Source organism: Parus major, chromosome 4, assembly GCF_001522545.3.
Source record: "Parus major isolate Abel chromosome 4, Parus_major1.1, whole genome shotgun sequence".
Lineage (NCBI taxonomy): Eukaryota > Metazoa > Chordata > Aves > Passeriformes > Paridae > Parus > Parus major.
This window is the reverse complement of record NC_031771.1, coordinates 33,125,237-33,149,676: the sequence shown is the minus strand read 5'-3', so window position 1 is coordinate 33,149,676 and position 24,440 is coordinate 33,125,237. Positions and strand designations below refer to the sequence as shown.

Sequence of the window (24,440 nt, the reverse complement as noted above, 5' to 3'; positions counted from 1 at the left end):
TGTTCACCTAGAATGTGTATTTATGACATCTGTCAACAGCCTTACAACAATCTGGTTTTTGTTCAAAAATGTATATTTTACCTTTCAAAATATTATAATCACCAATCTGGCTTTCCCCTGTTTGAGCTCCTCTCTCATGTCTACATGCATGATTAAAGCATGAATCAGTGTCTTTTAAAAACACATACTTTCTCCAAAGGACCTTAGGCACTGCAGATTACAAAGGGGGAGGAGGAGGAGGATGAAGGCAGTTTTTCACCCCTTAACTCATGGACAGCAGTCTGAGAACTAGAAAAATGGTATCAGAAGTGCTTCCTAGAGCAGCTGCCTCCTGCCTGAGACTACCCTGTTCTGTAATACTCTCAAGGTGGGGCTCTCAGCTCTAACACAAGCACTGATTACTGCTTCAGTTTCCCCATGGCAAGCACCATTACACAGGTTAATAAAAATACTGCTGCCTGCCTATGCTCATTACTTCCCCTTTGGTTATCTCATGGGATGCTGCATCGGTTGGAAATAAAGAACGTGTAAGTAAACACAGAAGGTAGACAAAACCTTTAAACACTACTAGGAACTGGCATTTTTTACCTCACAGGCACCCTTTACAGATGCACGGGCAACAAAAGCAGTTCCAGCTGAGATATTGGCCTCTATGTTCAGAACACAAGCAAACTGGTGCCCAAATACATAACAAGCATTGGAGACCTATACAAACAACTGTAATTGTAGGAAGCTTTAGAAAATACAGTTTTATGAATTCTCATTGCCCCTCCAGAACAGCTGTTTCCTTTACACAGCCAGCATTCACAGAAGAATAAAGTGCTTCTATTGAGAATAGAAGAAAAACTGGAGAAAAAAATCCCCTCATGTGTAACAGCCTGGCCTCATTGACACTGTGGCAGGAATTGCTGCAACATTTCTTGGACTCTAACATGAATTAATACAGAGGTCTCCATAGAAAATGGAGATAGAATCATTCCATTAGCTTGGCAATCTTCTTGTTACTGTACTCTTTGTACTCTGACAAGGGAAAAAACGCCAGAGTAGAATTCAGCACATATCTCTGCACAGTTCTCCACAGTCCAAAGCCTGCTGTTTGCAGGAGAGATTAAGGAAAGAGTTATTCAGCAAAAGTACTGCTCCAAACTGACTTTATCCTAATAATTATAATGAAAAGGACATTTTCCAAGCATTTCAACTGCTCCCCCCATAAGACGTGACATATATAAACTTCTATGCGGCTGTAACTCCCTTCTGATGAAAAAAGGATTTCTCATAAGGAAAGGGGCTTTATCTCAAAAAAGGCAGGGGGTTTTAGGAGGCAGCCTTTACAAGTGTTTGCAACTGCTGTGCTCCATTTTAATCTCATATCCCCTGAGAGGGTGGCAGCTAAGAAATAAGGACAGTCACACTGAACATGAGCAAACATCTACCCAGTCCAGCACATGGCACTCAGCACCAGGCGCCAAGAGCATAAGGTGGTCTGCTGGGTGGAGAGCAAGACATGAAATGTGCAGCTTGGAAGCAGGTGGGGAAGAAGAAAATCCTGTATCTGTGCTGTCAGCATGACTTTTCTTCTGGCTGAAAAAGCAAAAAGCTACCAGCAGCTCTGCTGTAATTAAGAGTGCTTGTATTTTGCAGCTCTCCTAACAACTGGTGAACTCTTCAGGCAGCTTGGCACACTTTGTAGCTCATACTAGTCCATCCCTCTCTCCAGGGAAAAAGAAGTAGAGCAAGACTCTGCTCTCTTGGCCATTTTTCATCTAGAACATAATTTGAATTAATGAAATGAAGTTAATTATATTTACCAAGTAATAGCCTAAAGCTATTTGAAGAACTAATATAGTGAACTAGTGCAATTGCAGCAAGGTGTTTAGAGATATACTAGTCCATGCTTGTCTTACCAGTCACTCATACCTGAGAGAACTGCACCTCAAGCTTTCTTTATTGAATTTTGTGATTTATGAAAGTTATCTGGAAAATTGAACTGTGAGAAATTCAGAGTCAAGGGTCTGCTGGATCTTAGGTCCAGGCTGTGTCTGCTAACCATTCATTCATGAGAAGAAAAGCTAAAAAGTTCTGTATAAAAAAAAAATAAAAAAAAAACTTAAAAAATACTGCTTTCTTTTAAAATACGTCATATAATGGAAAAATAGTACAAGTTGTTATGCCAGAAGAACTCATTCCATGAACTACATATACGTGGCACAGAGTCAGCTACAAGTCATGTGAAACCCAAGTACTGAAACCTATCATTAGTGAAAAATCTGGTAAGTATTCTAGACACAATCAGTGTCACAGTTACTTTATACAGCTAAGTCAGTCCTAGCTAAAAAGCAAAAACACAGCATATGTCTGCTGACTGAATTATTAAAATTATATCCCTTAGGAGAAAGGATATTTTTGGTTTATAGCATGTGTGTATATCTAAGCCAAATTCTCAACAGCTGTTAAAGGATACAGAAGACTATAATTTAGCATTCAGTATCTTTATTAGACTAAGCCAAATGTAGTCAAGTTTATAACACAGGTAACTTTCCCTCTCTTGTTAAAGCAAACAGAAAATGATACCTACCTACAGGTATGATGCAAAAAATAACACACCATAACTATTTTTAATTGTGGCTTATACTCCAAAAAGGCTACCTGAACTATGTGATGAGTTAATTAAGAAAATTCGTAGTGAATACACCCATAGAAAACAACTACCATGAGACTGGAACTGGGAGAAGCCCAGATAACTTAATAAAAAGGAGAGTTTCAGAAGTCATCTGTTTTCTATGCCACTACACAATTCAGCTATGAAAACAAAGATGAGGGTATCCTGTGCTGCTGACCAAACTTGCCTTTGCTCAAAGCCATCATTAACATTGTCTAGAAGAAACTGTCATGCCACACAGTCAAAATTATGCTTTTATTTATGTGTCTACTCCTTCTCACTGTCAATATCTATTCAAGAACCATGCTACAACAAAATCTGACAGAACGTGCAGCTTTGATGCACTATTTTGAAATTTGTTTAAAGTTTGAAAACACTCTATTTTCCTCTGTCTCAATCAACTTATATCTCTAGGAGACCACTTTTTAGTTCCTCTCTGTATTTGGCCTTGTATTGCATTAATGCTGATGATATCACCATGACAGGAAAAAATAAAAAAAACAGTGTATGCTTACATTTATAAGACAAATATATGCAAGTACAAGTACATGCATCCTGATTATAAACCAAGATCAGAATGTAAATTATAAAGGAAGAAGAAAATCTCTGGACATATGTTGGCATGCAGGACTCAAAGAAAGGCAGAAATTAAAATAGATTTAAATTCTTAAAAGATTCCCCCCTTCAATAAGAAACAATAAGCAGCTTAATGTGATGTTTAATTAAAAAAGGATTTTGGAAATGAAAAAAGATTTTGAAAATGAATCAGAATAATTTGAGTCTAGGTAGATTTTTATTATAGTTAAAAAAATGAGACATCTATAATCCTATATGCAACAAAGGCAACCTGTTAATCCTGACAGGCTTTACCCCTTTGATACTCTTCAAACTACTTGTTTTCACAAGAGCTAAGAGAGATACCAGCTATCCCAGCTTGCTTCTACACACTACCCAAAAACTGTGGTAGAGAGCTCAAACAACTGTGAAGAAGCAATCTTTTCTCTCATAGTCAACTGAAACCATGGCAGATAATAAATCAAAAGAAAACTATTTCAGGAAAACAAAAAAATTCTCTTTTCTACAAAGGAGCGTGTTAATATTCCAAACGTACCTTTGTTGCTAAAATCATCAATCAGAACAATTTCTGCCAAGTATTTTCTTGGTGTTCTTTTGATGACACTATGGACTGTCCTCATGAGTGTGGACCACCCTTCATTATGGAAGACGATGACAACGCTGGAGGTGAGCAGGTTATCGTCATAATGCCAGTATTTGCATCTGTAAAAAGAGTTGATTTCATTAGTTTTCACAGTGTGACCTACAGCTGCTTAACAGCTTCCTTGTGCAAATGAAATCTTCACTGACAGCTATCCTTCAGGTTTAAGAGAGTCAGGATATAAAAGGTAATACAGCTGAAGTGCATCAAGATACAGATACAAATAAAAATAAAAAGTAGACTACTGAGGACAAGTTTCAGACCTGGTTCAATTTAAACGAAAATCTTATAAGATATAACACATGGAGAAAAAAAATACAAGAAAAGAGAGAGATAAAAAAACCCAAACAAAAATAGTGTAGACACTCAGGTCTTTTTTCCTGAGGCGTTAAAGATGATTTAGAAACAAGCAATGTGAGTACTTCCAATACCTTCCACACTTTCCAATACCTCTAAATCACATTTATCATCAATGGTTTTCATTTCCAATTGTAATGTCCATTTTCTCAACTGCACCAATTATTTCCTTAACTGGAAATTTCCCTACTGATCACTAGCCCCTTGTCCAACTATACTAATATAGTTCCTATCACCGAACATAGAGACATAGCACTTTTGATTTCAATGAAAAAAATCCTTCCTTTTTTCATCTTTCAGCAAATTAAGTCTCTACTAGAGATTCTGACTTTTCAAAGACACTATCATGCATTAAGAAATTATTAGTGACAAATAACAACCTCTAAACTTACAGATGCACAAATTTTCCTAGTTATAGTTATCTTTAGAGATAAAATTCTCTTAGAATAAAAAGCTTAGGTGCACAGAAACATTGCTGCTCTTGAAAAGAATTACCTTAATCATCAGAGATCACCAGAGTTTCTGAAACTACATTCAATTAAACATGGAAATAATTCACATAACAGGCCCACAGGTATTTAAAGAGTTTCTCTAGTGAAGGATGCATTTCACTTCTCAATGCATCAATAAGCATTTCTCACCTCACAGAAAATAAGACATTGCTACAAATATACTGTTAATTTTATCCCTGTGGGAGAAGAAAATTACAGAATCAAAACAGATGATAACAAAATTTTATTTAATAAGGCATTTAGCTTTTAGGGTCTGCTGTAAGCAACCTCTGAAACAGCACAATCTCTAGAAGTACAAATTACTGACTGAAATCCCCCAGCTCGATAGTTTTTATGCCTGAAGTAGCTGCAGCTAATCATAGTTACCAATAAAAAAAGTGCTAGACTGGCTGTTTAGAATGTTCAGGCCACGGATGCCTTCCTTCCAGAGTTCTCTCTCAAAGATTCCAGCTGATTACAGATTGCAGCACTTCCATTTCCAGCACAAGCATTTAAGCTGTCAACAACTTACTTAGCCATCTGCAGAGATAAAATGGATACCCTACCTAGGTGTGCTCAGTAGGCTGTGTAAAAGGAAGATTTAATATGTTTAATAACAGATTTATAACAGAACAGTGTTGCTTCACATACATTCTCAGCACTAATTTTGGTGATATGGTCGTGTTAAAAGGTGGAAAACACGGTGTTATACTTTCAAAAACCAGCATAGCAGCTGAATGCCATTCAAGAGGACTGTGTAAAAGGGAGCAGAATAGCACTTTTTGTCTCAAAGCAGAAGGCAGGAGCTGACGCAGCTTGCATGGTGCTCCTGACCTGCACCTGCAGCAGTTTAGCTAGGAAACGTTTTTGCTTATTTCTGAATAAAAAGAGAGGGACAGCTTCAATGTTTCAGACTGCCTTCAAGGAAAAAAAACCAAAAAAACCCCCTTGAATAAGAACTCAAATCTTTTGGTTGCTTATTTCTCCCTCTTCCTGCAGTACAGGTTAATCGTGTTTGTGAACAAAATGGTGAAGAGCATAAGAATGAAGGACAGTAAGCAACTCTGCACAATTTAAAAAGGTCAAATCTATTACAAAAGCCTGAACTGACCAATACATCCATGAACAATTTAGAAGCATTTTTTGATCTGTATTTAATACATTTTTTATACACAGACCCAGAGGTCTAGACAGGCTTTTTGCTACATAGCCAATTTAAATCTCCTCAAATCGGGTGTTGTTAAATGTGCCGTTTGCAAGCAGTGAAGCACTACATTTACATCTCTAGTAAGATCACGCTTCCAGCTTTTTCCAGACACTTTATTTCACTTATTAGACAGCCCACAGACCGACTCATCAAGCCCATAAACTCTGACAGGCTGCAGTAACTCCTGTGCACAGCCTTCTTTCTCATCTTGAATTGAGAATTAGGGGTTTGAAATACAGTAGCTGTTTCAGATATGTGGAATTAATAAATGTTTTAATCTCTGTGGCAGTTTTCTTTCAATAAATGTGAATGTTGCTCAGGTATTTGAGTGACAAAAGTCAATAGCCTCGGCTCTCATTTCCTTCACATCTACAGGGAAAGAAGCAGGGAAAGCTTTCCTCAGTGGAGCCTTTCTTCAGTGGAGCAGCACTGACATCCAGTGGCTGGCAAACCACATACCAAGAAACAATAAATTCACTTTCCTTGTGTTTGAAGCTGAATTTTACAGTGCAGGTTTCCCTGAGAATTTTAGGCACCAAAAAAGGGAAAAAATATGCCTGAATTTCCAGGAACGCTCTTGATTTTAAAAAGAGAGGGTGAAGTAGATATGAATGTTGAGGCAAAAGCAGCAAGCTATTGAAAACTGGCACAAGCAGATTCAAAGTACAGAAGGGTCTCTGACAAAGAGGATTTAAATATTTCAAGCTCTAGCTTCATCCCTTGGGTGCTTCATCCCCTGCCCACATTCTAGCACAGTGACCTTTCAGGTGTAGCCTGCAGGCCAGCTGTGGCAATATACTATGCACCAAAGTAGTAAACAAGATCACTTAAAAGAAGGTATTTTTAATTCTTATTGATAGAGCTGAGAGGATGGCACATTGCAGCAGATATGCAGGAATGACAAGGTAGCACCCTGAAGCCAGGCTTGCCTCTAGACACTTCACATTACTCTTCCTGAGCCCTGTAAGGAGTTATTGCACGGGAAAAGAGGAACAAGTGTGCACAGATCTACAAAGGGCTGGCAACACCTTCCCTGGGCAGTGCTGCAGGGAAGAGCTGCTCTGTTTGTGCTCCCTTTCCTTGGGGAACTCATGGGTGAAAGGAAACAACACCTTCAGATCAGTCCACGAATAAAAACTTTCCATTCTGCAGTCAGCACTGGTACTACTGGGGAAAAACAGGACTGACTCATCACTGAAGCAAGACGAAACCCTTCAGAAGGCACAGTTGTGATCTAATTGAGAAACAGGGTGAGTAATGTTTTTTCTGTCTATTAGCCTGCATACTTAGGATGTGAATTAGTTCTCCTCCCTCTCCACCCCTGGAGGCAACACTGGAGAGGGAGCTTGTGCCACGCCAAGGTCCCTTTTCCCTCAATCACAAAGCTGTGCACCAGCCACACAGCGAGGAGTGCTTTTACAGGAAACCCTCTGCACAAGGAGCTGAGCATCTGGGCTGAGTGCTCCTTGGCTTGGGGAAATTTCTGCTCTTACAGCTTTGTGCTCTATTCCTTGGTGTGCTCTTAGGATGCCCTGCAGCCCCACAGTCGTGATTGTGGGTACGTGGTCCAAGGCTGGGATGGCCATACAGACTTCTCTGTTAGGTACCACTGAAGATGCAGATATAGACTCAAATTTCCTCAGGCTTGAAAAAAGCCAGGAGTGGACTCTGCTTTTCCTGGAAGAGTAATCCAACCACGAACAAAAATGCAATTGAAAAAGGAGAACACTTTGACAGCAATTTAAGGGTGAGCTCCATCAGATAGATACTTAGAGAGCAATTTAAGATCTTGAGCCAACAGAAGTGTTTCTCCTGTCATGCTGAACCCCTGACTTTGCCAGAATATCAGCACTGAAGCTTCAGAAGAAGTAAGAGGTATCATGTCTCATGATTCTCCATCCCGATACTATTTTCCTTGTGTCAGCTCTGTAACCTGCACCTGCACGTACCAAGGACACATCAGTACCCTCTAGATTTTAAAGCACTGTACTCACATGCTAAGACCAAAATGTACCAGCACAGATTCCTCCAAGAAGGCAGGCAGGTGCCATCACATTCCTGTAACCACTCCAGCAGCCAAAGAGCTCCTGAGAAGCTAATCAGCTGTTGCAAGATGAGGGACCTGAATCAGTATAAAGCTGAAGGACTCAATTTATTATCAATCCTGAAACTGAAGCCAAAAATGTAAAAATGCAATTTCTCTTCTCCATTAATATAGAACTGTACACAATTTTAAACTGTATTTTAAATTTTATTTCACATGTTAAGTGGTATGAAATCCATAGCTGTATTATCACCTATTATAATTGCTTTATAGTGCGTGCATTTTTCTCAACTCTTCGAAAGAGTCCAGCACTTTTAGCAAATCCTAAAAATAAGTTAGGAGATCTGTTTTCATTTTCAGTTTCCTTTTTTAGTAAGTCCTGTTCTTATCTTAAAAGGAGACAGGCATCCAGCTGACAGCATGCTGTTTACATACTTTTAATACTGAATTCAGGGCTCCTTGCTACCTTAAATCACCAATTTATTATGACTACTGCAGTGAACTGAATCTAACCCCTAGGAAGATGGATGGGAATTTTTTTTACAGAACACTTTCTGTTTGCTCATCTGTATGGTTGACATCACCAAGGGCATGGCTGCTTAACACCTGCAAAACAGAGGGATCACTGCCTAAGTCTAGAGTAGACAGAATAGACAGAAACATATCACAGAACCGGGCATTTCTTGTTAGGATACAACCAAGTAAACCTAATGCTAATACTGGATTTGTTACCTATGAAGCCTTGAGGGGCATTTTTGTGCACCAGCAACATCAAAACGAGATTATAGCAGTGGACTTAGAAAACAGGGGTTCTGGAAGAGAAGTAAGCAGACAACCTGAGAAGGACAGATTGATCAACCGAGTAATTTTTTTCCCCTTCAGCAGACAGCAGCAAAACCTCTATTAAACACTACCAAACAGCTTAAACCTACGCTGAAACAGCATTTGCTATTTTTAAAATAGCTACATGCTTTGCCCATTTCCATTCCTGAAGTAACTTGCAAGGCTGTGTGACTACATTTTATTATTAGTGCCCTTGGAAGCAAAATCTATATCTGCTGTACCTCTGAAAGCATCATGATCCAAATCCAGGGCAAGGTTTGCATAGAAACCCAACATTAGTGATAATAAATGAATGAAAGGAATAACCTTTGCAATTTTTCTAATCACAAGATTCTTGCTCATACTTATCCAAAACTGAAAAATCCCCTATCACTTATACAACACTGAAAAAATCCCATATCACTTATCTACCACTGAAAAAATCAAAGCAATTAATACCACAGGGCAGGAAAGCTGAGGTACCTAGGTGGCTAAAATAAAATCTTTTCCTTAGGGAAGGAAACTCCCATACAGGGAGACAGAGAAAAAACTCTCTGCTTTCCTGTTTTTGTTTAAAGGGAAGAAGACCTCACAACTCTTGAGGCCTTCTGCAGTCTGGTGACACACTGCGGATATCGTGGGGAGGCTGTGACGAATTTTAGATTTATCAAACTTTTACAGCCTTTAGCAAAACTAATATAAACAACTAGAAATAAACTTGAGGCAGTGAGCTTAGTCCCACAGAAATATTGTATTTCCATCATACCTTGCTCATCAGATATTGAACCTTGAAGTTCCTACCCATGCTCATCTGCATGTCCTACATGGACTGCAGTGTAACTTGTATCATGCACATCTATTTGAATGCCATAGTACAGTACAGTCTGGTTAACAGAAACAACACAGAGCAAAAAAAAAAGCATTTTGTTTTTTAGCTTCACAGTCAGATTACAACTCATTTGACAAAATGATTCCCCCACGTGCCCCAGAATTTCCATGCCGCAAGTTGGCACTTGGAGGGTTACACAAACAGCTGCAGGAAATCACTCACACTCTTCTCTGCCCTTCCACTGAAGTCAGAATTTAAATATACTCCAGGTGCTGTGCTAGATATATATTTTTGTTGAGTAAGAGGTCATGTTCAGAGCTTGGTCATCTCATTTCAGATGCACACACACAGAGGTACGTAAATCCAACTACAGATAACACACCTGGTGCCTCTGTCAACCTCTTTGTACTCTTTGGGTGAATAATTTCTCCCTCCAAACTTAACATCTGAAATGCTAGCAGCCAACACTAAAGAGACAAAGGATCCATTTTCTCCATAGTTTTCATTACTGAGGCCTGAAATGTTAACAGAAAATGCTAGGTTTTGCTTGAAGGTGAATGCCTGGAATTTAAATCTTTCCTGACCACATGAGATGCTCTCACAATACATGCCTAATTACAATTTAAACACCATTTTTTTTCCCTCCAGGAATCTTGCCAGCAGTACTGCAGTGGAAAGCTAGCCTTCCTGATTTAGTGTGACCACTATAATTCACCTGATTCTCAACTCCAGCTCTCACTGAGGTGCACAAAAATTTATGTGCACATTATAGAACTAGTTTTCTTTGTTAGAGAACAGCTCCAGTGTATTATGTGGCATTGGAATAAAAGATTTTCCCAAGGTACCAAGTGAAATGAAACCGAGTCCCTAATGTTTCATTTCCAATGATATAGATACCAAAAGTAATTACTAAAATCCTTTTTCTTGTAACAGTATCAAATATGTAATTTGCAAAGTGCTATAATTAAAGAACTAATCACATTCCTGAAGAAAGCAGGTTCCACTCCAGAGCCTTTGTATTCAATCTCCTTAGCTACAAAAAGATTGACTGGACAAGTAACTACTTACTGTAAGAGGACATACTAAATTCATGTTATTTGCCCAGAGTAATAAGACTGTCCATTTCTAATGAGGAGCCAAGACTCATCTGACTTATATCATACCCTGAGTAATTTGTTAAAGATTTTGGTGTTTTTTTACTCCAGTCTAGTACTAACAATTTTCTGTACAATTCAATATTTTTAAAAGCTTTTGGACCATAAAAAGGGTCCAAGCTGGCACAGTCTGACTATGATAGGAAAAATACATTAGTATACTAATGTCTCGGCCTTATTATCACACAGCTCTGCATGTATGTATTCTTAGTAAAGTTAGAGGTCTATTTTTGGCAAAAATTCCCTCCTTTTAATATACTATAAATATTTGAAAAATGAAACAAACATCCTTCAAAACTACATGTGCAATTTAAAAAAACAAGCCAATTCTCATTCCCTTTCGTTTTATAAAACGAGCTGCAAAAACAGCTGTCCAAAAATACATTTCTGTATGCACACAACGTTGTGCTCAAGCAAGGAAGAGTGACCTTTTCGGATTTTTCAACAAAAGCTCATTGCCAGTTGTTCTGATTGAAGTCAAAGGCGACCTGTGGCAACAGATCCAATTATTCAAGTACAAATTTGTCTGGCCCAGGGGCTATGCCCTGTAACAGCAGTAATGTCCTTACAAAGGAAAGCTCAAACTGGATTATCCACAGAAGGAAAAAAACACTTAAAAATATTTATTCTGCCGCAATCATACTGACAGATGTGTGTGGGTGATGCAGCTGGAATTCTGGCTCACTCTGATGAGTAGACAGCAGCTATTTACTTTTTATTATACAGACAAAAAAATCCAGCAAGAAATTAATTTGTCTCGTGCCATAAATATTAATGATGTTTCCTCTCCCAGTCAAACTATTCCAGATAAAATTCCTTCAACACTTGTCAACAGAAGCTGTCAAAAAAAATCTAGCTTAAATAAAGTCATAAGACTAAACCCTTCTGGGTCAGTACGTATGATTTGTAAGCAAGTCTTCGGTGGGCTGGGTCACAACAGCAAATCAAGCCTGAGCAAAGCATGTTGAGCTCTAATCCTTTTTTTCAGCCAACACAGTTAATTACCCTGGCATGAAATCTGATCAGCACTACGAACATCCTTGGCTTAAGGGCTCTACACTAGTGCAAGTTTGTTAACAGGAGAATCAGGGAGTTTCACAGTGCATCACTTAAAATATACTGCAAGAAAATGCTTCTTGACTTCAAAAGTGCAATAAGCATGTCTCAAACCTAGCAAAATACAGGAATGGAAATGGCAGGTGTGGACAGACATTTCACAGTGGACTTGAAAAAGGAAAACTTACATTGATTCCTAGAGCTTTTGAGTTTGAAGTATAAAAAGAGGCTACTGCAACTAATGCATCATAGATAAGTATTTTTTAGAAGTACTGAATACAGATTCCTTGGAACATCTTGCACTGCTTTGGTCTTGTCTAACCAGGCGCAGCTCCTGTGAGTCATACACTGAACAGCCTCTTCTCAGAGCTCTACATCTGTGGTCATCAACAGTTTTGTCCATCAGGAAGCTTTCTCTCCCTTTTTGACTCTTCCATGCATTATTTACATGTCTCCTTATATCTGCCATAAGAAGTTAATGATTTTGGGTGCTACAGCTTGGCCAAAAAGGGCCCAGGAATGGCATATTTGAGGACAACCTCCCCAAAACACAGGAGCTGTTCATTCCCACATGCAGCAAGTCAAACAGGCATGGCAGAAAACCCACCTGGCTGCACCAAGAACTCCAGAAGGTAGAGTAGGGAAGGTAGAGGCATGGACTGGCTACCTAGAAGGAGTACAGAAATATTGCCTGAGCCAACGAAGACAACATTAAAGGCAAAGCTTTGTAGAGTTGAAATCCGTAAGATGGAAAGGGCAATGAGAAGAGCTTGTAGGCTAAATAAAGATTAAAGAAAACATGAGTTTACTGATAAAAGAGATGAAATTTTGTGTCAAAGGACACATAAAAGACTGAGACACTCAACATCTGATTTCCTTGACTGTTTCCTTGCAAGGTTTGCTGTCACATCTCCCAAGTCCCTGAGTCCAGGGGCAGCCTGCAGAAGAGAAAGAATATCCACCGAAGAGGAGAGTCAGGGACCACTTCCCTGGACATATTACAGCAAATAAACACGGCACAAGTCCATGGGACTGGCTGGATGGCACCAGAGGGCACTGAGGAAGCTTGTGATGTCATTGTAAGATCACGCTCTACCATATCTACAAGGACCTGGTGCTTGACAGTGGCTCCTGAGGACTCACTAAAACAAGTTCTTGCCCACCTTCAAGAAGAAGGATCCAGGAAACTATGACCTTGGATTCATTAGCACCAAGTGAAATTTTTGGAACTGATTAACTTTAGTTAACTTTAGTCTGTAAAGGACTGCCTTCTGCTAGAGCAACTCAGAGCCAGTTTACTAGAGTTTAAATGTGCCAGGGATTGTTTAGCCTAAGGACAAGGGGAAGCCATCAATAGAACCACACAGAAGTCCTGGATGTCCAAAGAAGACTCAGACAGCACTCATGTATGGAAGAATCGTGATGTGAATGAAAGAATCAGAGCACCTGACAGAACAGAAGACACAGGCAGGAGACGCCTCCTTTTGAAAAGGGGAGCTGTGAAGATGGGAAAGACAGCATGATTAAAAACCAGATGCTGCTAGCAGTAAGACATAGATTCTTTAAATGCACAGGGTGGTGTCCAAACAAGGCAAACAGAAATGAGCATTAATTCAAGCTAAGTGCATGCAAATAAAAACATAGAATTAAAAAAAACAAAACAAACAAACAAACCCAAAACCCCCAAACCCCAAGTTTGAGAAGTAGCTTACTGAAGTATGAAAGCTGCTATTGAAATATTTTTTTCAAACACCAGAAGTAGGATGCCTGCCAGAATGTCTGTTGGGCTGATACATGATCAAAATGAAAAGAGACCACTTCAGAAGCAGGAAAGCTAAATTAAGTACTTCCGTTGAACTCTTAGCAGTGCCCAATGCCAGACACCCTGAGAAAAGAATAAAAAAGAGGGCAACTACACAGTGAAATTTCTTACTAAATAGTCCTATCTTCAGATAATTTGTATGATAGCTTCTACTGGAATTTTCTGATATGAATAGCCTAATTGCCTTTTTTAAAAATAAACCCAGTATTTCCTAAACAATGCAACACGAATTGACAAACCATGATAATGAACTGCTGATTCTAGTCTTGCTATCAAACAGAGGAACACACAACACCAATTTTTATCAAAGGGCTCTGGGGTTCTAAAGAATTGCAGACCACTTAGCCTGACTTCTGTGTAGAATAGAAGCTAGTAATAAATAACAAAATTAGTAAGCTATAGACACAGCTTTTGTGGAAAAAAAAGCCATGCCACAGAAAAATATTATCATATTTTGAAGAAATCAAAAATTATGTGCACATGAGTGAGACTGTTAATACAGTAACTGAATTTCCAAAGCATTTGGTGAGGTTCTTTTCTTTTTTTGTAGGCACAGTCCTTCATCAAAGTATGGCAGATCTCTTAGGCTAATAACTGCTATTAATTCCAAATTGTAAGCGAGTCTGCAACTTTAGCAGCATAAATAACTGTTCTGGGAGCTAAGCAGTCCACCTCCTCTTCCAGGTCATTCTTGAACAATAGGAAAGTTCTTGGTAGTTGCAATTAAAATGACTACAAACAGCTGCAGAATAATTCAAGAACACTATGGAGGAAATGAGCCAGCAGGAGAGCTCAGTGCAAGTGCAAATGATTGTATATGGAGTGCTAGACCACTCAGTGCATACACTCAGTGACAGATCCTGAACTCTGCATTACCACTGGGAAAAAAACAATAAATAATAAAAAAAAAAAAAGTTAAAAAAATCTTGGAGTTGAATGTGGGTATCAGAATCCTTTCAGAATTTTACCTGAGTTAATGAAAAGGGAAATAAACCAGCAGGAATAATAAGGATGGAACATGAAACATTTATATAGCACCTTCATGGAGCTATCTCTGATATTCCCATATCACAAGGCAGCAGAGTCACAGCGGCACATAACAGTATCTGTGTCTGGGAGAAGAGGTTAAAACAAGCACCACATTCTGCAGTCACTGACTCAGGATGTCATTAATTTCAAGGCTATAAATGCATTCAAAAGACAAGTCTGTGCACAGAGAGAGGTCTCTGAAGCATGACAACCCTGTTGCAGTTTTTGGCTCCAGTGTCCCAGTGTGCTGGTTGCCAGGAATGACGCTTATCCATTCTTGTGTGTTTTCTCACCAGCGTATGTTTTTGGCCAGAGCTAAGGTTGTCAAGAGAAACAATCACTAGTCAGACCTAGTATAGATGCATTATTTAAAATTAAATTTTACTTTAAAATAGTCTGGGCAAGTGGATCATTATGTTGGTTAAACAACTCAATTCTCGTTATTCCTAGCAGCAATTCTCCATGGTTATCTCTTGGGGTGTCTTTTGAGACGACACACCTTGTTACCTGACAGCATTCACCCTCACACCTAGGTCCCTTTTTTATTTCCTTAGCATGGTGTATTTATCTTGGATCCAAAATAATCCAGAAAAATTATCACTCTACTTTTACTTCAGCTCTACCTCTGGGCAGACTCTCGAATACAAAAAAATAGAATTCAGGGAGCAATTAAATGAATATCCTTCTTCCCAAAAGCTAACATTAATTTTACTGCAGATCTGATAGGAAGCAGGGATAATGTGTGAAATCCAATATAAATGACTGCTCTTAAGGGGCTGCCACCTATCAGGATGATAAAAATAGATCAAAAAAAGGTAAAAATCACCAAGTTTAAAGAAAAAAAATTTCTTCCAGCTACTGTACAGAGGTTTAGGCAGGGCCTGCTAAGCCTGCTCTACTTCTCTGCTGCTAGAAATAAGGTGGAAAAATGGTATTTCTCTGCCATTATCCACTTTATGTTCCCCTAGGCCCTCTTGCAGAGTGCTGAAAGACTGCAGTGAGATGAGCCATCTTCTAAATTTTGTACATTGATTTTTACATATCCCCATACATTCTTGATTTTTTTTAACCAAACTTATGACTTGTTGCATGTCAACACAAGTGCTGGGTGTCAACACTGAAATTTATTGGTTAAAATCCATAAATCGAGATTATACGGTACCGGCAAAATAGAAATATTCTGATGTACCTGACAAAAAACTTCAACATACCATCTTTCCTCTCTACAGGATACACCAACAATTAAGGCTTTTTACAGCAGCTGAGACTGCCCAGAATCACCAGAAAAGTTCCTACTGAATCAATAAAGGCAGCTGGCAAATCATCCTGGCAACATGTTAGACTACAAAGTCAAATCCAAACATAGCAGAATTGAATCTCCTTCTATTGGCATTTCTTTCCTCTTCTCCCTCCAGCAGGGACAAGCCCTGAGGCTATATGGCTTTTAAGCTGAGAGAGACAGTTCTTGCAGCACTATTTCACTCTTGCTAGCACAGCCTGGGAAAGCATTTGGCATACTTCACTGAACAAACCTGACTGCACAGGGTAACGCTTCAAAATTCTGATGCTTAAAGAGAGGGCTGAAGGGAGGTCTACCTACCTAAGAACGAGTATTTCAATCTTTACCAGAAAGATCTTCCTCAATTAGCAATGCCATGATACTATTAACAAAATAACAAACAAAAAAAAAACCCCCAACCCCCACAAAATTACTGTATTGCTCTTTGGTGGGATTAAAGTTAATGTTGAGTGGCCTTACGCGACACTAATGTCTTTTTAAACAGATCAGTGGGAGGAAAATAAATGGTGCATCCAACAGAAAACCTGCTACCTTTTGCTGGATTTCTCTCTGGTATTGGGGAGTGAGCAGGGAAGTGAGCATGTGGGAGCCTGAAAGCATATCAGCTGAAAGTATCAGCCAATCTCACACTGCTTCCCCTCTCTTCTGTTCCCAGCAGACATGCAGAAGCTATAAACCTTTAACCTACTTAGGCAACTGCAAGCATCCCAAGTATTCAATACATAAAGTAAGGGATATAATGTTGCCTGAAAGATACCTTTTGTTCACATTGTTTTTTCGTGCTGTTTCGTTTTCTGGCTTTGAACATTAAATCATTAAATGCTAAAACCTAACTGATTTGAGCTGCTGGCTTTGACCTTAGGCTTACCTACAGCTCTGCTTGAAGGAAACAGTTTCTAAAATTCATCTTTTCATGGCTGTCCCTCCCTTTCCTCATAGTATTTAATAATTTTTGGGAATATCTATTTATTAATGTCATTCCGAAAAGAAGACAAATTCGGAGATTACACCTAAAATACTTCAGGAAGCTACACGTGTGGAACTATTTGGGAGATACTGTATGCCCTTCACCTTGATCAAACATGAAGGGGTGGGAGTACTTGAGTTCTGCTGCCAAAGATATGGCAACTCACCTGGGCAGAGGCAGCCCAGTCCCACCTGCACGTGACACGATGCCACCCCTGCTTTGCTGTCTGTAAGGAGTAAAGAAATGCTGCAGCAGAAGCAGCAGTGTCTAGGGAATAACCTCCTAAAAAAAAAAAAGCTCACCTACACAGGTTACCCAGAACATTTCTTCCCTTTCAGAAAAATCTCTTTAGTAAGAAGGACCAACTCCTGAGCACAGCACAGGAAGAAAAACAAAGTGAACCCCCAGGACAGCTGGCACTTCCTTGCCACCAGCAGCAGAAGGGCACGGTCCTCTGCTCTGACTGCCAGCAAGTGGAAACCTTTAATAAGTCAGCTGAGGAACATGGCACGGAGGAAGTGAAATGCTGCACTCTGTGTGCTTCATTTGCTTTCAGTGAGTGCACAGCACATAGCAAATTCAAGCAGCTGCACATGCATGGGTATGAGTCAGACCCACAGCCGGCCAGTTCTCTCCCACCTTGCAAAATGAAAAAATACACTCACCATCAAAGCCCAGAGCAGAGCCCCAGTGACCAGTCAATGAACCACCAACAGATTATTTACCACAGCTGCAAACATACAGCCCAGACTGGCACCCAGTCCAGGGATCAGCATAGCTTCATTGCTGGGGATGAGGGGGAAGAGAAAACTGCAAAGTACTTATCATCATATCTAACTTCATACACTGCCCACAAAACCCCAACCAAAACACAGACTAAAAAATACCCTACTGTTAAATCACTTTGCTCAGAAACCTGTCCCTAGCAGATATTTAACAATGCAAATAGTATCAAATGCAGATTAACCTGAGAACAAAATTGGCTTCAACATATATCGAAAGTCAGAATAGACTGTGTAAACCTGCAAGTAATTCTTGAGTAATTCCAGAATTTTCCCACAACAAATTAGACACCCTTTCAGCACGCAAATAAATGTTTTTTCTAAGATTGCTTTCCTCTTTAGGGCAAATGCTGAAAGAAACTGTTGGAAGACTATTCCAACCATCACTATGGCAGATCCATACTTGTGTTACTGCAGGTAATTAGGCAGTGTTATTTAAAGAGAACAGTATTTGCTTCTGATCTCTATTTATGCTCCATTTTAAAGGCATCAGAGTAAAACTGAGTAAACTAACCAGCATAGGGATGTCTAATAAAGATAATCCTTCCTTCGTGAAGACAAATCTTAAGAAGTTATGGATTAAGAAAAGATATGACAATGAAGAATATGGCTAGTCATGGAACATGCAAATACATGCAATTAGACACTGAAACAGATGACTTCAGAGATCAATCACTACAGCTTAAGTATTCACGGAAGGAATCATTGCAACAGCATTAAGAAGGATATATGGAAATGTGGTATAGTACAGCACTCATGCCTTCAGTACAGGAAGCCTTAAGTGGCCTAATAAATAATATTTTAAGCATCAATTCAGATATATGGAAAGCAAATAGCTGAATTCCCATATAAACAGAACCAAAAGAACACAAAAGGTTTGCTTACTCTTCTTGACGCAAGTCATTAACGCTCCGATCTAGTGAGATCATATCACTTGCCACCATATTAAACCCAAACTCTTTAATGCTGGCTTGAACGGATTCTTTGTAATCGGGTCCTAAAACATATGGCTTCGCTTCCTCTCCAGGGCCACCAACAACTCCATGAGGCTCGGGCTCTTTGGGTTCAAAATTACCAAGGACTCCAGGTCGTAACACAGGATCTGGGTACACAAATGTCTGAGGTTTAAATGTGAGATACTGCCTCTGGATGATGTTTTGCTGCTTGTTATCAACACCGTGATGATTTAGTTCATTTTTGGCCTTATTTTTCCTTCGAATGGATTCCAAGTCCACTTCCACACCTTCAACATGAGGCCAAGGTACCACAGGTTTGAACTTCTCATTTCCTAGTCCGTGGTCTCCTTTGTTTGGCAGGGGTCTGTTGGCTTCTTTGTCATCCTATATACACACACAAGAGAAACAGCAGACCATATCAGTTGATGATCCTTTATCTATTTACATCCAGTAGCTTAATGCACTAAGAGTTGGTACTAAATATGTGTAGAGCAAGCATGGAGAAGTCTCTGCTGGGGGGCTTAATGAACACTTTTTACTGAAGCTGCTGACTACTGGAGAACACGACCAGCTGTTGTCCACTTACCTTGGTGAGTTGCTCCTTCAAATGACTGAATGCCCAAAGCATTCCCAAACACCAAACACTCATATAGGACATGTTTGCCTGAATGTAGGTTGAGCTGTAGCTCAAGCTGATGTGCAAGGGGCACTGACAGCGTTCCGTGGAGGAGAAGATGACAGGAAGGCAAAGAGTGCCACAGCATGGAATCCTTGGTCCCACTGTCAGACAGGGGGTGTTTCTGAGGTTTCTATGGCTCAGAGCTCTGCAGGGTCTCAGTGGCTGCAGCTAGGAAATGGTGCTGTAACTACAAGAAATGTGGCACACTCATCTGTGGCAGCCATGAGCCACATATAATCCCTGACCTCCACACACACCCCATCCCTCCAGCTCGCTCCCACCAAACACCTCCCTCTGCTGCAACAGCTTATTTACAGCTGGGAGGTGACGATGATGGCATTGGGGACAGCAGGCAGAAATGAGAACAGCTGCATGGACACAGGCAGACCTGCCTGGGGGGGGCAGTGCTGGGGCTGAAGAGAACTTCCACAGGCACTGGCATCTCCTGCATCCTCGTTTAAAACAGTTTTACTGCACTCCTGCCTCTCTCCACATCAAGAGATTTGAAGTTCTCACTGGGAAAAAAGGCTGGCATTTTGAAAACTGCTCAGCATTTTCAGTGATCAGTGAGGTTGGTGGGGTTAGAACAAGGGTGGGTGATTTTGGAAGACACAAGCCAGAAAGGCTTTGAAGTGTCTGAGTGTGAAGTCTCCAGCATACAACAGCACCACCCATGAAAGCACTCCAAAACAAACAATCACAACTTTTTCCAGTACTACTGTCCAAGAGTATTGCAGGGAGATGTTGCTGAAGGTTCAGATTTCCTGCTAAAACTGTTTCTTTGTAAGCAGGGCAAATGTTAGATCATTCAGAAATCTGCAGGAAACAACACTCATTTTAGCAATGTCTCAGAGTCAAACACAATTCTGAGATCAAAAGGATGTCACCCATTCAAACCTGCTGAAGGCAGGTTCACAGTGAGATGGGGTTTCTCAGAGTCTTGTCCAGTCACATCCCTCTGTCCAGCTTCTCAGGACAACCTGTTCCAGTTGTCTGACACAGTGAAGGTTTTTTACCTCATACCTCAGTAGAAGTTTCTCACACTGCATCTTGTCCTTTCACTCTGCACCCCTCAGAAGATTTTATTTCTCTGCAACTTCACTTTTTTAGGGTGAAAAGATGCACTTAGATTCCCCATCAGACTTTTTTCCAGCCAAACCCAGCCTCCCTAGCAGGTCTTTGCTAGGTCCTCTGCATCTGTGAACATCTCTCCTGTGTTGGGGCAGCGTGGGAGGAGGAACCACACAGAGTTCCAGACAGCTAAGCTCTTTTTAAGGTATCCACCCATTATGCACTCTGCCTTTACTGCAACAAGGGTACAATGCTGACTCATGTCCATGTTCAAATAAACCACATAATACTTCCTACTATATCACACTATTTTCTTCACGTAATTCCACGTAAAAAAACCTTCAGAAATGAAGAAGAATGCAGTATATAATACTTCTAGGTTAACATGATAGCAATGGGAGTCAGACTGCCTCCAGTTCAAAATAAGGAGTTTATTCAAGAAACTTTCTGAGTTCCTGTTTGTTATAGTTTAAACAGGGAGGGCATACAGCATGCAGAAGTGTTGCATTATTCTGTTCTTCCATCATCATTTTTTCAGGAGCTCAAAAGTCAGTGCTAGAAAAGGGAAGTTTAAGGGCATGTGAAAAGGCATATTTTGCAAGAAAGTTGAAGGCTGTCATGGATCTAAATAAAGCCCTGAGAGGACTTTTGAAGAGAGCATGATCTCACACTTACGCTAGTAATCAAAAGGAAGGCTTTGCCACTAGACTGTCAGAACACTGCTGAGCTCCCAGCTCACATCCAATTCCTGCTCTGAGCGTGGAGGCAGCTATAAAAGCCAACAAGCCAGTCAGCATCATCGGGAAGGATGCTTAAAGAAAGCATAATTTTGACTACATAAAATCTGATGCATTCATGTATTCAGTAATATTTAGTTCTAGTCTCCACATCTCAAAGGGAGTCAGAGAAAGTGCAGAGTAGGATAACCAAAATCAAGGAGAAGGTAGAAAGGTATTTTGAGATGAAAGACTAGAAAGGCCATTCATCTTTCATCTCCAAAACCCTGCAGTCTGGAGATGTGATGGCTGAGGGGTATACAACTGAAGTTCAAAAAAATCATGAAAGTCTTGGATAAACCCAATGGAAACCCACTGTTTACTGTGATGGATGACAGGTCCATAGGGGGATTGTAAAAGGGCTGTGAGAAACCTTCTGAAAATTTGAATTAAACAGCTGTAGATGCTGGAAGAGTCCAAAGGCAAGGCAGCATAGAAAGTAGCCAGGTTTACACACTGCCATTCTCAGTCACCAGCCTGGAGCATCAGTCTCAATCAGACAGGAATTTATTCCCTTGGTTTGTGTGGGATTAAATAACGTTTCATTCCACTTCCATTACCTATAAAACAGTTATGAGCTTCCACACTGCCAATTCTTTGATTGAAGAATCACACTTTTGAAAGAAATTTGTTTATTTTGCTGCCGTCAGAACTATGACTTATCCTTTATTACATTTAGCCTCATTATAACTGTTATGCACAATTTGCTTTATAATGCATTTATCAGTACTTCCCTTCTATGCACTAAATATATTTCATATTTGCTGCCCTGGAAAAAAATTTCATAAAACAAGGAAATGATACACAAACACACAGACACACTCATTGACCTCATTCCTCCAGTATTCTATGCACAGAGGACAAATGAGATAGAAAGCATTTGTTGTGGGTTAACCCCTGCAAGCAGCTCAGCATGACAGAGCTGCTCACTCCTTCCTCCCTACCCCTGGACACAAATCTAAAACACAGCAATCACATGGGATGCTATGAGGAAAATTAACTTAATCTCAGCATTTTATGGACATTTAAAAAAAAATATATAAGAGGAACTAGCAGTGTTTAAGTGCATGGTCATTTCTCCACAGATAAATGAGACAAGGATTTTCCAAATACTCTCTGGAAAAAAAGCAAAACCAAATCACAGTCAAAGAACTACTTCAGTCACATAAACCACAGCGCCTTAGGAACTTCTAGGGCCTCTTCTCTCTTTTATGAATAATGACCCACACCCCCTTTTAAAAGAAAAAAAAATAATGACATATCAAAAATCTGAAAGAATTTTTAATCAGTGTTCCTCACTGATTTCAAGTTTGGCTGAAGTAGAAGTAGTCATACAACAACAGCTAAACTGAAAGGCATGAGTATAAAAAAAGATAGACCACAACAACCTTTCTAAAGTGGCAAAACAAGATGGCCTGAAAATTATTTTAACAGCTTTGAAAGAGCTAGTAACAGCAAAGTGAAGGGAGGGCTCAGAAGAAGTAAGCACAAGATGTATCTGAACACAGCACTTCTAGGCTGTCCAAAAATGAGGGGAGAGAAGCAAAAACTGTGAATTTTCTCACATCTGAAGACAAATAACAGAACCAACAATATCTCATTACATCTTTATAGAAAGGACACATATTACAGAAAAAAGCTTTTTCCACAGATCATTATTTTTTCCCATAGGGCTGGACCTAGGATTTCCTACCAGCTTTCTAGATCCAGCTTGTTGCATGCTTCTTTACTTTTAATTTTTCTTTTACTCTTTAGGGAAATATGTATGAGTAACTGCAATGGGTGTTTCCAAAACAGTGATGTGATATAAATACAGTCACTACCTGACTTGGAAACAAAAAACAGGGGTTATGCATTGTCATTTCACTTCACAAATTAGGTGCCTTATTGCAGAAGACAGGAATGCAGTTGAAGGTATAGAAAACATAACTATTTCCCTTTGAAAACATGCCTATAAATTACACAAAGTAAAAGGAAAGACTGTGAGAGGTCTTAATAAGGCTGCAAGATCAGTCATCTGGTAGGAGGGCTGTAGCTGTAGCTGGCAATAAAACTGCCAATGTGAAAGTTGCATAATCTGCTTTTCTTCAGTAACTAGTAGTTCAAGACTGGCAACTCCCTAAAACTCTCTATGAAATAATGTCTGAAAAAAACCTGATGTTATAAAAGTGGGTTTGCTTCAGAATTTTCATTTGAGAACTTCAGAATAAATAAAATAAGCAATGATTCCCTCAACAGAGTTGTCTGACTCTCAAAGGGTTCCATCCCGTAAGAATTCACACCTCCCACCCCAGCCATGGTAGTCTCCATCTGAGCAATTAGAAATTATACCTAATGCAGGAGCAGCTGCAGACCAAAAGCACAGACAAATGGAAAAACACCCAGCTTCTCCAACAAGGATAGAGATCTACGGCACTTCTGCTATCACTTAAAAAAAAAAATTAAAGCCTTTTCAATCACTACAACTTTTTGCACAAAAAAGTCTGTTTTAAGCTCCGCATGCAGCGCTGCTCCTAAATCATATTTTGCTAAACTTTCCATCAAACAATTTTGTCACAAGACGTCTCTGTTGACTCAAACTAAGGCTGAAGTTGGACCATGGGTTGTTTCTTTCATCAGAGATGAGCTATGACGTTTGAGCCATCTGGCTTGAAAGGGCCATTTGCTGTCACTGTGCCTGGGCAAAACAGCCTCTATCCTGCTATGACTCCTCTCAGTGTATTTCAGAGGTACTCCAAAGGTGATGGAATACATACTTACATGCTCAGTAGTTCCTACAGTGACTTCTAAAACTTGTGGAAAATTAGAGCAGACCATTTATGAGAACTGCAGAAACACAGAGATAAATACAATTTGACACTCAGAGAAAATTTTTAAGTTTAAAAATGCATGTTTGTAAAACCAGCAGATTGCTAAATCCCTCCATTGCATGCTCTGTGCAACCCAAGTGAGAAACCATGCTGTTGATGGTGTTTTTCACCAGCAGTTTCAGGAAAATATACATCTGTAAGTTATAGTGTTATGTTCACAGTTGCCATCAATTTGGGCATATACTGACAATACAAAAGCCCATTATGCAGTAAGTACTACCTCTCCATAGTAGATTTCTGCCCTCTTAAAGATCCTAGGGGAAAAAGAACAAACTTAAACGAGACCAATTCATATCTACCATCCTGGAATAAATTTTGATACACAGAACTACCACAACTAGAGTTTGTACCAC

The 24,440-nt window shown here is 39.7% G+C and overlaps 1 protein-coding gene across 2 annotated transcripts in view; it reads right to left on the bottom strand.

Moving 5' to 3' along the window:
* The window catches only part of GALNT7 (polypeptide N-acetylgalactosaminyltransferase 7), a 70,451-nt gene that overhangs the window by 20,718 nt on the left and 25,293 nt on the right, over positions 1-24,440 (bottom strand). For both annotated transcript variants that reach the window (XM_015624626.2, XM_015624625.2), the window contains exons 2-3: positions 18,621-19,075; positions 3,771-3,937 (exon numbers count right to left, since the gene is read on the bottom strand). In XM_015624626.2, the coding sequence (XP_015480112.1) occupies positions 3,771-3,937; positions 18,621-19,075 (622 nt within the window). The remainder of the gene's footprint in view (positions 1-3,770; positions 3,938-18,620; positions 19,076-24,440) is intronic.